The sequence below is a fragment of the Pantherophis guttatus genome, chromosome 2, assembly GCF_059756535.1.
Source record: "Pantherophis guttatus breed Tessera chromosome 2, ASM5975653v1, whole genome shotgun sequence".
NCBI classification, from domain to species: Eukaryota; Metazoa; Chordata; class Lepidosauria; order Squamata; family Colubridae; genus Pantherophis; species Pantherophis guttatus.
This window is the reverse complement of record NC_142064.1, coordinates 276,814,224-276,832,007: the sequence shown is the minus strand read 5'-3', so window position 1 is coordinate 276,832,007 and position 17,784 is coordinate 276,814,224. Positions and strand designations below refer to the sequence as shown.

At 43.6% G+C, this 17,784-nt stretch overlaps 1 protein-coding gene across 1 annotated transcript in view; it reads left to right on the top strand.

Annotated features, from left to right (window-relative positions):
* The first annotated feature begins 2,611 nt into the window (after nt 1-2,611).
* Nucleotides 2,612-17,784, top strand: part of TAP2 (transporter 2, ATP binding cassette subfamily B member) — a 32,278-nt gene continuing 17,105 nt past the window's right edge. The window contains exons 1-4 of the mRNA XM_034424903.2: nt 2,612-2,701; nt 4,170-4,667; nt 11,917-12,031; nt 15,141-15,271. Of these exons, the coding sequence (XP_034280794.2) occupies nt 2,671-2,701; nt 4,170-4,667; nt 11,917-12,031; nt 15,141-15,271 (775 nt within the window). The 5' untranslated portion in view covers nt 2,612-2,670. The remainder of the gene's footprint in view (nt 2,702-4,169; nt 4,668-11,916; nt 12,032-15,140; nt 15,272-17,784) is intronic.

Sequence of the window (17,784 nt, the reverse complement as noted above, 5' to 3'; positions counted from 1 at the left end):
TACTCAAAATTTCCGCTACCGGTTCTCCAAAACCTGTCAGAACCTGCTGAATTTCACCTCTGCTTAGGATTCCTGAGCCCCTCCCCAAATTGGCTTTGGCTCCACCCTGTTTGGGAAAACTACCCCACCATGACACAAAAAATGGAAGCAAATCTGAAATAACAGGAAAGTTTCTGAGTGGGGGAAGGTGAGCACAATTTTCCAAACAACACAAAACTAAACAAAAACTCTGGGCAGCTTAGAATACAAGTAGCCCTCGAATTACGACCATAATTGAGCCCAAATTTCTGTTCCTAAGTGTCCTCATTTGTTAAGTGAGTTTTGTCCCATTTTACGACCTCTGCCACAGTCGTTAAGTGAATCACTGCAGTTGATCAATTAGTAACTTGGTTGTTGGGAGAATCCAGTGTGGGGGTCAGTCCCCACTGACTTTGCTTGTCAGAAAGTCACAAAACGTGAGCTTGGGACGCAGCAATGGTCATAAATATGAACCACTTGCCATGTGTCTGAATTTTGATCACATGATCATCAGGAGGCTGCAAAAGTACCTGTGAAAAGCGGTCATAAGTCACTTTTTTCAGTGCTGTTGTAACTTTGAACGGTCACTAAATGAACCGTTGTAAATCGAGGACTACCTGTAGTTAAAAGCAAACTTAAAAGGGACAAAACTGCCCATGCAAAAGTAAAATGAATAACATTCAGGGGGGAGGAAATCCACAGGGGCACCAAAGACACCCCAATCCTACTCCTGGGAACACTGTGAGGTCTTAAAAGGGCATTTGGAGGGTGGGTCCCACAAGTGTCTCCGGGCAGGTAATGTTCCAGAGCAGGGGTCTCCAACCTTGGCCACTTTAAGCCTGGCTGACTTCAACTCCCAGAATTCCCCAGCCAGCTTTGCTGGTATAGGGTCTCCTGCTTGATCAGGGGGTTGGACTTGAGGTCTTAAAAGGGCATTTGGAGGGTGGGCCCCACAAGTGTCTCCGGGCAGGTGATGTTACAGGGGTCTCCCACTTTGGCCATTTTAAGCCTGGAGGACTTCAACTCCCAGAATTCCCCAGCCAGCTTTGCTGGTATAGGGTCTCCTGCTTGATCAGGGGGTTGGACTTGAGGTCTTAAAAGGGCATTTGGAGGGTGGGTCCCACAAGGGTCTCCAGGCAGGTGATGTTACAGGGGTCTCCCACTTTGGCCATTTTAAGCCTGGAGGACTTCAACTCCCAGAATTCCCCAGCCAGCTTTGCTGGTATAGGGTCTCCTGCTTGAGCAGGGGGTTGGACTTGAGGTCTTAAAAGGGCATTTGGAGGGTGGGCCCCACAAGTGTCTCCGGGCAGGTGATGTTACAGGGGTCTCCAACCTCAGCAACTTTAAGCCCAGTGGATCAGTGGTGGGTTTCAAATTTTTTTACTACCGGTTCTGTGGGTGTGGCATGGCTTGGTGGGCGTGGCTTGGTGGACGTGGCAGGGGAAAGATACTGTAAAATCTCCATTCCCACCCCACTCCGGGGAAGGGCACTGTAAAATCTCCATTCCCTCCCCAATCCAGGGGAAGGTTACTGCAAAATCCCCATTTCCTCCCTATCAGCTGGGACTTGGGAGGCAGAGAATAGATGGCGCGCGGCCAGTCAGAATTTTTACTACCAGTTCTCTGGCTACCGGTTCTCCAGAACTGGTCAGAACCTGCTGAAACCCACCTCTGGTGTGGACTTCAACTCCCAGAATTCCCCAGCCAGCTTTGCTGGTATAGGGTCTCCTGCTTTGAGCAGGGGGTTGGACTTGAGGTCTTAAAAGGGCATTTGGAGGGTGGGCCCCACAAGTGTCTCCGGGCAGGTGATGTTACAGGGGTCTCCAACCTCGGCAACTTTAAGCCCAGTGGATCAGTGGCGGGTTTCAAAATTTTTTACTACCGGTTCTGTGGGGGTGGATTGGTGGGGGTGGCATGGCTTGGTGGGTGTGGCTTGATGGGCGTGGCAGGGGAAAGATACTGTAAAATCTCCATTCCCACCCCAATCTCCATTCCCACCCCAATCCAGGGGAAGATTACTGCAAAATCCCCATTTCCTCCCTATCAGCTGGTATTTGGGAGGCAGAGAATAGATGGCGCGCGGCCAGTCAGAATTTTTACTACCAGTTCTCTGGCTACCGGTTCTCCAGAACTGGTCAGAACCTGCTGAAACCCATCTCTGGTGTGGACTTCAACTCCCAGAATTCCCCAGCTGGCTTTGCTGGCTGGGGAATTCTGGGAGTTGAAGTCCACTGGGCTTAAAGTGGCCAGGGTTGGAGACCCCTCTGAGAACTGAGAAGGCTTGACGCTGCTTTGGCTCCAGGGGATCTAGGGGTGCATTGGCTCTTCTCGATGGGCAGAGACGACCGGAGATGGGATCCCTCAAGGATCCAGGCCTTCTACCACGAAAAGCCTGATAGGTGATGAGCAGCGCTTTGAATTGCTCCAGGGAGGCCCATTATAAGCAACCAATGCACCTCTGGGGGGGGGGGGGGAAAGCGACTGCACAGGGAGCATAATGAGAAAGCGCAAATCGAAAGCAAAAGCGGCGCGTTGGGGGGATTTTCGGCTCTGCGGAGGAGGAGGCGGTGGGTGCGGGGAGATTTGGGGCCCAGAGGGAAGCCTAGCCGGGCTAAAACGAGCCTTCGGATCAAGAAGGACCAAAAGCCCGCCATGAAAGGACCTTCCCGGCCGCGGCTGAAAGGTGAGAGGCTGGAAAAAGAGCGGAGAGTTGCACCGATCTGGACGATCGAGCGGTTCCGGAGCTGCGGGGGGACTCCAGTCCCCATCATTCCCATCCAGCAGGGCTGCTCATGTTGGGTGCGGATTAGGGGGAGCGCAGTCCACCTCCTCCTTTAAGTAGCTGAGTAGCGATCTCCGATTTCCTGCCCTGCCAAGAACTAACCCGGACACGTTTGATCCTGCTTTGCGCGGCATCTTAAGCTTTTGGGATCCTCTACTCGCGCCTCTTACTCCGGAGGATGGGAGCGGGGTTTCAATCCTTTACTAGCCTAAAGAACCGATCTAAAAAACCCCAGAGCTTCTGCCTCACCTCTGAGGTTTTCTTCCCAAGGAAGTTGAAAGGACAGAGAAGCAACCTAGAACTAAGGAGAAATTTCCTGACGGTCACAGAACAATTAACCGGTGGAACGACTTGCCTCCAGAAGTTGTGGGTGCTCCATCATTGGAAGTTTTTAAGAAACGACTACTAGACAGCCATTAGTCTAGAATGATATAGGATCTCTGGCTTGAGCAGGGGGTTGGACTAGATGACCTCCAGGGTCCCTTCTAAGGCTGTTATTTTGGTTTCAGCCTTCACAAGCAGTGCTGGGGTGCTCCTGGGACTGCAGAACGTGTGGCAAATTAAAATACGCAGAAAGCTGTCCTGCAACCCAAAAAAAGCCAAAATTAGTGTAAATACGACTTCAGCAACAGAGTGGTCAATGCCTGGAATGCACTACCTGACTCTGTGGTTTCTTCCCCAAACTCCCCAAACTTTAACCTTAAACTGTCTATCTTTTTTTTTTTAATTTGATTTATATACCGCCCTTCTCCGGAGACTCAGGGCGGCTTACAATGCATTAAGCAATAGCCTTCATACTTTTGTATATTGATACAAAGTCAGTTTATTGCCCCCACAAACTGGGTCCTCAATTTACCTACCTTAGAAAGGATGGAAGGCTGAGTCAACTTTGAGCCTGGTGAGATTCGAACTTACAGTAATTGCAGACAGCTGGTATTAATCACAATGCTATCAGTCTGCTGAGCCACCAGGACCTTTCTCTATCATTGATCTCACCCCATTCCTAACAGGTCTGTAAGGGGCGTGCATAAGTGCACTACTGTCCCTCTCCTAATATTCCTTTTTACTTACTCTTTTCATGTATTCAAATTATGTTTATACTTCTACCTGATATATATGCTTGACAAATAAACTTATTATGATTATGATTATGATGTGACTTTTTCCGAAATTGCCCTGAGACTCTGGATATTAAGATTGCATCTATAGAATCCTTTGCTGGGAAGTCAGCTGATTAGATACAGGATCTTGAGTGGTACAGCATTGGGAGGCAGTTCAGTTGAATGGAGGGACCAAAGATCTGCAGTGATCCTTATAAATCCATAATCCCCTGATTCCCAAAACCAGTAATCCCTCCCTCTCTCCTCAGAGCCCATCAGCAAGATGCTGGTCCCTGTCGTGTTTCCGGCTCTTCTCCTGCTTCTCACCGACCGAATCCTGCTCTCCTTGCTGGCTGGATGGGGCCCTTCCATGATCCCCCTGGGGGTTACAGCGGCTTGGCTGGAGGCCGCTCTACGGCTGGTGGTTCTCTGGGGGGTCAGGGGCCTGCTCTCCGTGGGTGGGACCTCCCCGATGTCCTCTTCCACGGTGGCTGCTGTCAGCATCCTGCCCCCTTTGTACCAGTTGGGGGGACACTGGCTTGGGGACCCTCCCCTCCTGGTCTCTTCGGCCGCTTGGTCCTGGTGGCTGGCAATCTATGGGGCGGTGGGCTTCTCCCAGCTCCTCTGGGGGATCCTGCTAGAAGGGCAAAGCACAAAGGAGTCCCGGAAAGAAGACAAGGCCACCCTTCGGAAGATGCTCAAACTTTTCGGTCCAGACAAGCTGTATCTCAGTGGTGCTTTCTTGTTCCTCATTCTGGCAGTGATTGGTGAGTTGGTGCTGAGTTAAATTCTTGGCCTGATCTCTGTGCTGCAGGATAAATGAATCCCAAATAGTCACCAAGGCCAGATCCTGTTGCTAGTTTGGTTATCCTGGTTAGGCCCATATATAAGAGACTGTAGGCTTTCTTGTAATAGTAATATTTATTTCTTTTCTTCCTCAGGAACACAATTAGACAGGCACTAATCTGGGAGGAGCAAGAACTTATATACAGAGAAGGCGGGGCTAATGGTAAGTACTAACCAATGGTAAGTGACACAATGACATCACACAATGACATATAAACAAGCACACATATTTACAGATATCAGGTTAGGTATTTTCATCTGTAACAAATCCCCCTCTAAAATACCTAACTAATGGTGGGTTATTAAGATTATATATGCACATCAAGTTTGGAAGTCAAATACATATGTTGTTTGGTTGGCAATGGCTTAGTGAGGATATCAGCAATTTGTTCACTAGTATTGCAATGGATAGCTTTAATAAATCCTATACTTGACAGTTGTCTTACATGTTTATATTTTATATCGATATGTCGAGATCGTTGACCTATTGCTTCGGAAGCTGATATATCAATTGCTGCCTTATTGTCCTCATTGATAATAATTGGATAAACAGGTTCATCCCACACATTGGTTAACAAGTCATCGAACCAAGTTAGATTGTTGACCGCTTTGGATAAACAAACATATTCGGCTTCCGCTGTGGAAGTGGCAATTAAATTCTGTTTGCCTGTGTACCAGTGCACCGCACAGCCATTTATAAGAAAAACATATCCAGAAGTACTTTTTCTGGTTTTTGAATCAGTAGCCCAATCAGCATCAGCGTAGCAGGTCAAAGTTGGTTTTTCAGAAATGAATGGTTCTAAGAATAAGCACATATCAATGCTAGACTTTAGATATTTTAGAATCCTCTTAATTCCTTCCCAGTGGTATGAGTTAGGATTGCTTACATGTCTTGACAACAAATTTACAGCAAGGGTGATATCAGGCCTGGTCCAATTAGATATGTATAATAAGGACCCAATAATTGATCGATATAACGTGTTATCCTTGAATGGTTCGTACTCATTATACACATTCCTATAAAAATCAGTTGACATAGGAGTATCACAAATTTTTGAATTAATTAAATTACATTTTTGTATGAGTTCCATAATCTTGTCTTTCTGAGATAATTTGAACCCCTTATCTGTTTTGTCAATTTGGACTCCTAGATACTTATTTACCTTTCCTAATATTTTTAAGTTGAAATTTTTGCCTAGTTGTTCAGCGAAATTATCACATTTAATTTTGTCGTGTCCAAAATACAATATATCATCAACATAAATCAAAACATATTCAATAGAATCATTATTTTTTTTTGTGAAAAAACAAAAATCAGATGAAGTAGCTACAAAACCCATATTTTTAAGTATCTTTGATAAGCACTCATACCACCGCTTACCGGACTGTTTTAGTCCATAAAGGCTCTTGTTTAATAGCCAAATTTCTCCCTTTTTTGTATCCTTTCCTGGGGGTGCTTTCACATAAATTTCTTTATCTAGATCAGCGTGCAGATAGGCTGTCTGCACGTCAAATTGATATACTTCCAGATTTAAGATAGAAGCTAACACTAGTGCTGTTTTCACGCTTTCTGATCTAACGGTTGGGGAATAAGTGTCTTCATAGTCATCCGGAAATCTTTGGGCAAAGCCTTGAGCCACCAACCTGGCTTTGTATAGGAATTTACCATCCTCTAGCTCCTTGATTTTATAGATCCACCTAGTGCCAATAGGGGATTTCTCAGTGGGCAGGTCTGTTGGTGTATATACATTTAGTTCTCTCAAACTGTCCATCTCTTTTTTCATTGCTTCCTCCCACTTACTTTTTTCTTCTAGGGGTAGCTTAAGTATGTCATCATATGTGTTAGGAGTCAGGTGTTTAGCTTGGATAGACAGTACGTAATCATCTAATCTTTTAGGAATTATGCCCCTATTGGATCTAATGGGCCTATTCTGGGGATGTTCATCGCTATGCATATACTTAGCTTCTTTTTCGGTTAATTGATCTACTTTCAAAGTGGGGTGTCCTTTTTTCCATTCATCATTAACTATTACTGGGCATTTGATTCTGTTAGTAGATGTGGATTTGGGGTTCGTATCTGATGTGTGATGTTTTGCGTGCGTGTGTGTAATATTTTTTGATTCTGGGTAAATTTCATTGAGATGTAATTTTGACCAGTTCATGTGTTCATGAAACACGGCAGATCTGGATACAATGAAGTGATTATTTTTATCAATGAAGCGATATCCCTTGGTTCCTGATTCGTACCCCATAAATATCAGTCTTTTGGATACTTTCTCTCCTTTGCGTCTTAACTGTGAGGGCACATATACATCAGCAGATACACCAAATACGTGTAAATGCCCAATTTTTGGTTTCCTTCCATACATGAGTTCGTATGGGGTCTTATTGATTGTACTGGACCATAAGCGATTTATAGTGTAATTGGAATAATTAAGGGCTTCAGCCCAGAATGACTGGTTTAAACCAGCATCATCTAACACACATTTAACCATGGTTTGTAGCAAACCATTCTTCCTTTCAGAGACTCCATTTTGGAATGGGGAAAATGGACAAGATTTAAAGTGCAATATTCCTTGTGATTTTAGCCAAATTGAAAATTCGTTGGATAGGAATTCCGACCCCCTGTCAGTCATTATTTGTTTGATTTTGGTATTGTATTGTGTTTCTACCATTTTAAAGAACTCCTTAAATTTTTTGAAAACCTCACTTTTGTGGTTAAGGGTGTATACAAAACCAAATCTACTATAGTCATCGACTATGGTCAGGAAGTATCTTTTTTTGTATTTAATTGAAGGTTTTAATGGGCCTACTACATCCATATGAATTAGTTGAAAGGTTGATTGTGTGGTGCGGGTGGCTTTTTTGGGTTTTGGCTTGTTTTTAATTTTGGAAGAATTGCATACAGAGCATTCTAAGTAATTTTTACAGTTCTTTATTTTTAAATCTTCGGAACACTCTAACATTTTTCGTATGACTGGAAAGCTCGCGTGTCCTAGCTTTCTGTGGAGTAAGTGACTACAATTATCGTGAATAGGTTTTCCATTGTTTAAATTTTCAGACATATTAGTATCAGTGTTTGATGCATTCTTATCATTATTTTCATCATGGCTATCTGAATTTGGTTTTTTGTTTCTTAATTGATAGTTTGCATAGACTAGTTCGTTATCTTGTGGCAGTAGGTATGTTAGTCCATCATTTGTAAATAGTTTACCTATGTTTCTGTTGTTCTTAGTCATGAATACCTTTCCACCTCTGAAAGTGGTTTCTATTGCATTGTCTAAGCTTAACTTTAGGGTTGCCAATATGTTATTTGGAATTTCGGGCACAAATAGTACCCCCTCTATTTTTCCTATACCTTTTATATGCGTGTCTCCTATTCCTCTCACTAGGACTCTATTTTGGTTTGCTACTTTAATATAATATTTCTTTTCAGTGAAGTTACTTAATATTTCTCTATTATGAGTTGTATGGCATGTGGCTCCTGAATCTATGAGCCAGGTGTTGAGTGAATCAGATATCAAAGTGTTATTATTTCTTATTCCATATAGTGATCCTTTCTTATTTTCTCTAGGGTTATTTCTGTATGTTTGTCTTTCTCTAGAGTGTGGTGATTCTCTTCTCTTATACCTGTAATCTGGGGAGGTTCTGTCTAAAAAGTGTATTCTTCTATCCTTGTGTTTATATGAGTCACTGTATCCTATATTCTTGGGACAGTCTCTACTCTGATGTCTTTCAGATCCACATGTGAGACATTCATGTGGGTATCTGTCTCTGGCCCTGAAATCAGTCCTTCTTTGATTTCTACCTTCTCTTTGTTGTGTATATCGCTCTCTTCTAAGTCTATCTTCAGTAATAAGCTTATTGGTAAGGTTTTCTAAAGTAATTTGCTCTATACTTAGGTTATCTATTAGTGTAATGTAGTTATCCCAGCTGTGATCTAGTGAGTTAATTATAATGCTTTTCATGGTGTTGTCAGAAATGGTTTCTCCCCTTTGAATAAGGTCTGCTCTTACAGCGTTTAAATTCAAGATATGCTCACTCATGGATGTATCATGTTTTAGTTTGGCAGAATAGAATTCCCTAGAGATTTTTGTGGTAGTGGCTACATTTTTGCTATAGAACAGTCTGAATAATTTTTGATATACTTCAAATACAGTTAAATTATGCTCTATACTGGGGAGTATACTTGGGGAAATAGAAACAATTAACATATAGTATGCTTTGTGGTGGAGGCAGTCTATTTCATAGGTCCAAGGCTTATTTGGTGGGTTATCAATAAAAAATAAAACATTTTCTTTCATATATACAATCTGTAAACACTGATCCCATTCCATTAAGTTGCTTCCATCTAATTTCAATTTTATAAAGTCTGGAGGTATTGTCCCTGAGTGTAGTGAGGTGTTATTCATGTTTAGTAGCTGTCCATGATTTAAGACCTTAGCATACTCACAATAAGGCCTGGGTATGGTAGATGTATGTCTGTATTTACTTATCTCTATGTTGCGCTGACTTGTATTTATGTTTCCTTCTTCTTTCTTTGCAGGCTCGTTCTGGGCATGCTCAGTCCTCATTTTTCTCCAGCAGTCGATGAGGGAGGTTCCTGTGTCTGCAGCTCCTGGGGTGAAGTCCCAGACGGCCTTCTGTTGCTCTGCTTTGTTTCCGGAGGGCCTCTGGTGACTGAAGAATGCCTGGGGTGCTGCTCTGCTCATCGGGGAGTCTTCTCTGAGGTCGTCAGTAAGTGGAGCTTGAGGCGGGCCGCCATTGCCAATGGAGCCGGGTTGTTCAGGGAGCTGCTCTTCAGTAGGTAAGTATGATTGCCAGCTTGTCTTTCTTCGGGTGGCTAGGCCTTTCTTTAGACAGTCTATTTCTTTTTGGCCTTTGGTAGATGGTAGTTTAGAATTTTCTATTTCATTTTCTGGTTGTTTGTTTGGTATTGTTAGTTTAGTCCCGAGTGCTGCAGTTAGCACCTGTATAGCATTGTCTATTTCTACTTCAGTAGGTTGAGCTTTGTTTTGTTTAAATAATTGTTTTTTATTTGTTTTTGGACTCGGGTAATCATCTTCTTGGTAGGTTTTGTTTTTTATTTCGTAGTTTGAGGTTTGGAATTCTTTTAGTAATTGGTCAGGCATTTTAGAGGTATTAGGTGGGTAAGATGGCTGCCATGAAAAAGGCGGGAAGCTGTCGCCATCTTTGGTGTCATTTTTGAAGTCAGGGGTTGAATTTCTTACCTTGCAGTTTTCTTGTTTGTTATTTTCGTTATCTGCTGCTGTTCCGTGGTCGTTTATTATGCTGCGGATTTTCACAAGCAGATTTGATTCAGCTGTAGTTGTTTCTATTAATTCTAGTATTTTTCTTTTTACCTCATCTTCTTTGTTTGGTGTTAGCAGTTCATTTTCTTGTAATTGCGTTTGTTTCTTAATATTTTCAAGTGGTGTATATTTGTCAGGAGTTAGTTGAGCTGCCATTCTTTTCGTTATGTATCTGGTGGCAGGTCTTCTTTTGTCGTTATGTGAGTCTTGCATCTTTATGTTCGGTTGGGCCTACCAAACCATCCTCTTGCTACCAATTTGTTGCTAGTTTGGTTATCCTGGTTAGGCCCATATATAAGAGACTGTAGGCTTTCTTGTAATAGTAATATTTATTTCTTTTCTTCCTCAGGAACACAATTAGACAGGCACTAATCTGGGAGGAGCAAGAACTTATATACAGAGAAGGCGGGGCTAATGGTAAGTACTAACCAATGGTAAGTGACACAATGACATCACACAATGACATATAAACAAGCACACATATTTACAGATATCAGGTTAGGTATTTTCATCTGTAACAGATCCACACCACACACTAAAGAAAAGAAAATAACTCAGTTGTGAGATGGTCATCAGAAGGTCCTTAACAGACCTGACCTCGGTCTTTCAAATTCTGCTGCTTCTTTTGACATTCTCCCTAAATCTGTCTGATGCCCCTCTGGGTTGCCTCCTGCCACAGAGCAGCTCCTGCCCACATAAAATGGGGCATTCTGGAGACTTTGGCCATTTGTGCTGAGATCCTGCCCCCTTTATATCTGCTTGTTGGTTTTAACCAGGGTGTGTCCTATGTCCCAGGATGAAAAGAGATACAGACAGGCCCTGGATCTCCCAGACTCTCCATTCAAGCAGCTTTTCTCCCATCCTCAACACTGTCAAACTATTTACTAAATCTGCACTACTATTAATCTTCTCATCGTTCCCACCACCCATCTCCTTCCACTTATGACTGCATGACTGTAACTTCGTTGCTTGTATCCTTACGATTTATATCGATGTTGTTTCCTGATTGCTTATTTGTACCCTGTGACTATCATTGAGTGTTGTACCTTATGATTCTTGGTGAACGTATCTTTTCTTTTATGTACACTGAGAGCATATGCACCAAGACAAGAGCCGAGGTGGCACAGTCGTTAGAGTGCAGTACTGCAGCTACTTCAGCTGACTGCTAGTTCAGCAGATCAGCGGATCAAATCTCACCGGCTCAAGGTTGACTCAGCCTTCCATCCTTCCGAGGTGGGTAAAATGAGGACCCAGATTGTTGGAGGCAATATGCTATTCAGTATACTGTCTTTGGTGTAAGCCGCCCAGAGTCCTCGGAGAGTGGGCGGCATAGAAATATGATATATAATAAAATAATAAAATATAATAAAATAAAAAAATAAAAGACAAATTCCTTGTGTGTCCAATCACACTTGGCCAATAAAATTCTATTCTATTCTATTCTATTCTATTCTATTCTATTCTATTCTATTCTATTCTATTCTATTCTATTCTATTCTATTCTATTCTATTCTATTCTATCCTATCCTATCCTATCCTATCCTATCCTATCCTGAGAGGCTGTCCCATTCTTTCCATAGTCGGGGCAGGAACACTGGAGCAAAGCCTGGCTAGGTGGCTCAGTGGCTAAGACACTGAGCTTGTCGATCAGAAAGGTCGGCAGTTCAGCAGTTCAAATCCCTGGTATAGGTCTGCGTGAACAGGGGGTTGGATTAGATGACCTCCAAGGTCCCTTCCAACTCTGTTACTGTTACTTTTGCGATTCACAGAAAAGATCTGCAATTTGCAGTATGTGTGTGTTTAAGCTTCTTTTCTTGATTGAGGTTCTACATCTCCTCTGTTCTTGGCCTCCCTGCAGGTGAAACGTTCCTGCCCTATTACACCGGGCATTTGATTGACATCCTGGGCACCAAATATGATGCAGAAGCCTTTTCCACGGCCATCTTTCTTCTCTGCCTGGTCTCATTTGGAAGGTAAGCTTATTCCAGGCCCCATCAGCACCTTTGCTGCAGTTGCCCTTAAATACATACCCAGGATTATGGTTCTGTGGTTGCCTGGCATCTTCTCCACAAATGGCAGTACAAGGGGTGACCACGTTGAATGAAGTTTTCTTCGTGGAGATACTGGAGCATTTTTCTTTCCTTGTCAGTTCTAAGGAAGCTATTCACTGTTGCCTTCTTTGGGGATTTTTTTTTTTTGACTTCCCAATGTAATCTCTGCTGCGGGGTTTCCTAATGGCCTCCCATCCAGATACCAGCCAGCTTTGATGCTGCTTAGCTTTTTTGAGACCAACCAAGCTCAAGCAGATCCCTGCTGCAAATGTGGTTCTGATCTTGGCTTCACCAATTAGATTAGATTAGATTAGATCAACAGGATTGGAAGGGACCTTGTAGGTCATCTAGTCCAACCCTCCACCCAAGCATGAGACCCTCCACCATTTCTGACAGATGGCAGTCCAATCTCTTCTTGAAAGCCTCCAGCAATGAAGCTCTCACAACTTCCGAAGGCAACTTCTGTTCCATGGGTTGATTGTTCTCACTGTCAGGAAATTTCTCCTTATTTCCAGGTTGAATCTCTCCTTGATCAGTTTCCATCCATTATTCCTTGTCTGGCCTTTGGGTGCCTTTGAAAACAGCTTGACCCCCCTCCTCTCTGTGGCAGCCCCTCAAATATTGGAAGACTGCTATCATGTCTCCCCTGGTCCTTCTCTTCACTAGACCAGCCACGCCCAGTTCCTGCAACCGTTCTTCATATGTTTTAGTCTCCAGTCCCTTAATCATCCTGGTTGCTCTTCTCTGCACTTTTTCTAGAGTCTCAACATCTTTTTTTATAGTGTGGTGACCAAAACTGGATGCAGTACTCTAGGTGTGGTCCACTGGTAAAATCCAATTTTTTTTACTACCGGTTCTGTGGGCGTGGTTTGGTGGGCATGGTGTGGCTTGGCGGGCATGGCAGGGGAAGGATACTGCAAAATCTCCATTCCCACCCCACTCTGGGGCCAGCCAGAGGTGGTATTTGCCGGTCCTCCAAACTACTCAAAATTTCCACTACCGGTTCTCCAGAACCTGCTGGATTTCACCCCTAGTGTGGTCTTACTAATAGAGTGATATTAATACTTCCTTGATTGTATCCCTCAGCCAATTTTTTTGACCCCAGAACCACTTTATTTTATTTTATTTTTATTTTTTTTAAATTTGATTTCTCTGAAGACTCAGGGCGGCTTACAATGTGCTCAGCAATAGCCTTCATCCTTTTGTATATTTATACAAAGTCAGCTTATTGCCCCCACAAACTGGGTCCTCATTTCACCTACCTTAGAAAGGATGGAAGGCTGAGTCAACCTTGAGCCTTGGAGAGATTCGCACTTACAGTAATTGCAGGCAGCTGGTCTTAATAAGCTTAATAACAGGGTGCCTTAAACCCCTGTACTACCAAGGCTCTACTTACTCTTGGGGAAGTGCCTTTTCCCCTCTGGCTTGCCAGTGAAAGGCTAGGTGAGGCCTAAAAAGAGCTGCACCCAGCCAATGTTAAGACTTCAAGGAAGGTCTGAAAAATCAGGCTATTTTCTGGAGTCCTCCTGAAGCAAACAATAGCCCTTAGTTTCTTCTTAGCTGCTTGTTTTGCAATCTGGCAGAAGTCTAACCAGTTACAACTTGTCATCTGTCCCTACCTTTCCCTTGAATACGAATCTCAAAAAAAAAAGTTTTCTAAAAGAACGTCCATTCATGGCTTGTATCAGGGATCTTGTTGCTGATTTAAATTCAAAATGAAAAATGAAAACTGTTTCAAAATGGAGGAAGAGCATCAGTCAGAAGTAGAGGTAGTCCTCGACTTACGACTACCACTGAGCCCAAAATTTATGTGGCCAAGCGAGACAGTTCTTAAGTGAAGTTTGCCCCATTTTAACATCCGTTCTTGCCCACTGTTGTTAAGTGAATCACTGCAGTTGTTCAATTAGTAACACTGATGTTAAGTGAATCTGGTTTTCCCATCGACTTTGCCGCAAAGAAGGCCGCAAAAGGTGATCCCGTGACCCGTGGGACACTGCAACCGTCATAAATAGGAATCAGTTGCCAAGCATCTGAATTTTGATCACGTGTCCCAATATTTCTTTTGGGTATCATACCAGAAAAATATAATAAAAGGACTATGTATCTAATACTACATGTGTTAACGGCGGCTAGAATTATATTTGCACAACACGGGAAGCGTGTGGAGATCCCTACAGAAGAGAAGATAATAAAAAAAGAATTGCAGAAATGGATAGATGAATGCTTATTTATTTATTAATTTATTTATTAAATTTGTATACCACCCTTCTCCCGAAGGACTCAGGGTGGTGTACAGCCATATTAAAACAAACATATACCCATAAAATTTAAAAACAATTTAAAATATATTAAAATGTGGCCCTTATATTAAAAACTTGAATTATATTAATGCTTGAAAATTAAAGAGAACGAAGACACTGAATATTTTGAAATATGGGATTCGTTTTATCAATGGCTAACTAATAGAAACAGGTTAGAACTTTTAAAATCATAAGAGAAGGTTTAATTTTACTATGATGGCTTATTACTATATGTTTATTACTAATATTAATTAGCAATAATTAATAAGTATTAATATTATGAGAAAGCACTGTTATTATATGATTACTACTGATGATGAAGATGATGATGATGATGATGATTGCTCAAATTAATTGTAACTAGACAATTGTTTGCATAGACGTTGAAATTGTTGCTCTTTCTACGTATAGTAAATTTTTTTTAAAAAAATTAATAATAAAAAAATAAATAGGAGTCAGTTCTGAAGCTTCTGTATTTTGATCACGTAACTGTGAGAAATGGTCATAAGTCACTTTTTTCAGTGCCGTTGTAACTTTGAACATTCACTAAATGAACTGTTGTAACTGGAGGACTGCCTGTAATTTAATCTCAAACATTGGGATAGATCTGTCCGAGTGAAAATGTCTTTCTCTTTGCACCTGGTCAAATCCAGTATGTGCTCCTATGTGGAGCTGCGACTCGGTTTCCATTGGTGGAGCAGGAACCAATCCCCCTCCTGTTTCCCTTCTAGCTCTGCCTTTGCCAGCTGCCGTGGGGGTCTCTTCACGATCACCATCTCCCGGATGGTCATCCGGACTCGCAATTTACTCTTCTCATCTCTGGTGCGGCAAGACCTGGCCTTCTTCCAGGAGGTGAAAACAGGTGAGGCCGCCACTCTCTCTCTCTTACACACACACACACATGCACATTTGGGATTTCCTGGTGGCCTCCCATCCATGTATCAGTCAGATCTCAACTTAGCTTTTCGAGCAGAACTAATACCACAGTTGGGCTTTGCTTAGGGTTGAATACTGCTCCTGGGGATAACGTGATTGCAATCGTGTTTTTTTCTTTGCTGGCCATAAAGCAGGGGTGAAATGCTCCCGGTTCGGACCGGATCACCCAATCCGATAGCGATGGTGGCGGGTGGTTTGGAGAACCGGTAGCAAAAATCCCTGCGGCCCCCACCCCATGCCCAGCTGAGCCACACAATCATCAGAGGCTTTTTTTTTTTTTTTACTTTTAAAAGCATTTTTTCTACAACCTCTTCCGATGAAAAAATGCTTTTAAAAGTTAAAAAAAAAAAGCCTCTGATGATCGTGCGGCTCAGCTGGGGTCGTCAGAGGCTTTTCAAAGCACTTTTTTCTGCAACCTCTTGGCCGAAGAGGTGGTTAAAAAAAATGCTTTGAAAAGTCTCTGACGATTCCAGCTGAGTTGCCTGATGGCAGAGGCTTTTCAAAGCATTAGAAAAAATGCTTTGAAAAGTTAAAAAAAAAAAAAAAGTTGGCCACGCCTACCCAGTCATATTACCCCCACTACCAAGCCACGCCCACAGAACTGGTAGTAATAAATTTTACATTTCACCCCTGCCATAAAGAAGTGGTTTCTACTGGCTTTCTTCTGAGATGTTCTTTTTCCCCAATCTTTTCAGTCCAGTCTGCAATTCTGAGCTCTCCTGGTACTTTTTTTTTTTTTTTTTTAAATTTGATTTATATGCCGCCCTTCTCCGGAGACTCAAGGCGGCTTACAGTGTGCTAAGCAATAGCCTTCATACTTTTGTATATTTATACAAAGTCAGCTTATTGCCCCCACAAACTGGGTCCTCAATTTACCTACCTTAGGAAGGATGGAAGGCTGAGTCAACCTTGAGCCTGGTGAGATTCGAATTTACTTTAATTGCAGACAGCTGGTGTTAAATTACAATGCATTAGTCTGCTGAGCTATCCAGGCTCTTAAATGTTTGCCATCTAAGTTCTCACCAGCTTTTTCCATGATGGCCAGAAATTGGCTGGAGAGAATCTTTACCTACCCAAGAGAAGGAAGTGCTTGGTTGATTTCAGAGAATGAAGCTCAGGTGTTCCTTGGATAGGAGGCTACCCGCAAATCCTAGGGGAAGTAGCTTGGACTTAGGTGGGAATGGTAACTTGTTACAAAGAGAATAGAACTGGAAGGGACCTTGGAGATCTTCTAGTCCCGTGATGGCGAACCTATGGCACGCGTGCCACAGGTGGCACACGGAGCCATATCGGTGGGCACGCGAGCATTGTCCATTGTCACACATAAGCGCAAAGGCCAACTGATTTTCGGGCCTTCCGGGCACACCGGAAATTGGCAAACAGGCCGTTTCCGACCTCCAGAGGGCCTCCAGCGGGTGGGGAAGGCCATTTTCACTCCTAGAAAGCCTCTGGAGCCTGGGGAGGGTGAAAAAACGGGCCTACCGAGCCATCGTGTGCCAAAAACAAGGGGAGACGGGGTGGGGTCACGCGTGCATGCGTGGGGGGATGGGGCGCATTGAATTGTGGATGTTGGGATGCACACACACGAACCCCCGCGCTCCCCCCACTTTTGGCACGCGACGGCAAAAAGGTTAGCCATCACTGTTCTAGTCCAACCCCCTGCTGAAGCAGGAGAGCCTATACCAGTGATGGCTAACATTTTTCTCTTCGTGTGCCGAAAGCGCGCGTGTGCCGGCACCCATAATGCAATGCAGCCCCCCCCCGTGCAGGTGTGCACAACAACTGCGCATGCGTGCGTGAGCCCACCATTCCCTGTTTTGGGCCTAGTAGGCCTCCCTGCAGCCTCTTGGGCCCAAAAACGGGCTGTGAGCGGGTATCGCTCCCCTCCCACACTCTCCCCTGCCCCCCCATACATGTTCACGCGATCCTTGACCCCCCCGCGCATGTGCACTCAACCCCCGCGCATGTGCCCCCCCCACATCCCAAAAGTCAGCTGGCCGGTGGGAGGCAAGCACGCATAAGCAGTGCGAACCTGTGACATGCGTGCCATAGGTTCATCATCACGGCCCTATACCATTTCAGATAGGTGGTTGTCCGGTGTTTTCTTAAAAATCTCCAGCGATGAAGCACCTACAACTTCTGAAGGCAAGCTCTTCCACTGGTTAATTGTCCTCACTCTTAGACTATAGCAAAGAGGATACTCTTTGCTGTCATTGGATACGGTGTCAAGGACTTGGCCAGTGGTCAAATCTAAAATTTGTTACTACCGGTTCTGTGGGCGTGGCTTAGGGGGGTAGGGTAATGTGGGGGTGCGTGGCTTAGTGTGTGGGGGGGAAATACCCGACCTCCGGGTATTTCGCTGTGCACTCAAGACCCTGTTGTTCCGCCAGGCCGGGCTATCAACGTAATAATTTTAAATTGGGTGTTTTAAATTTCTGG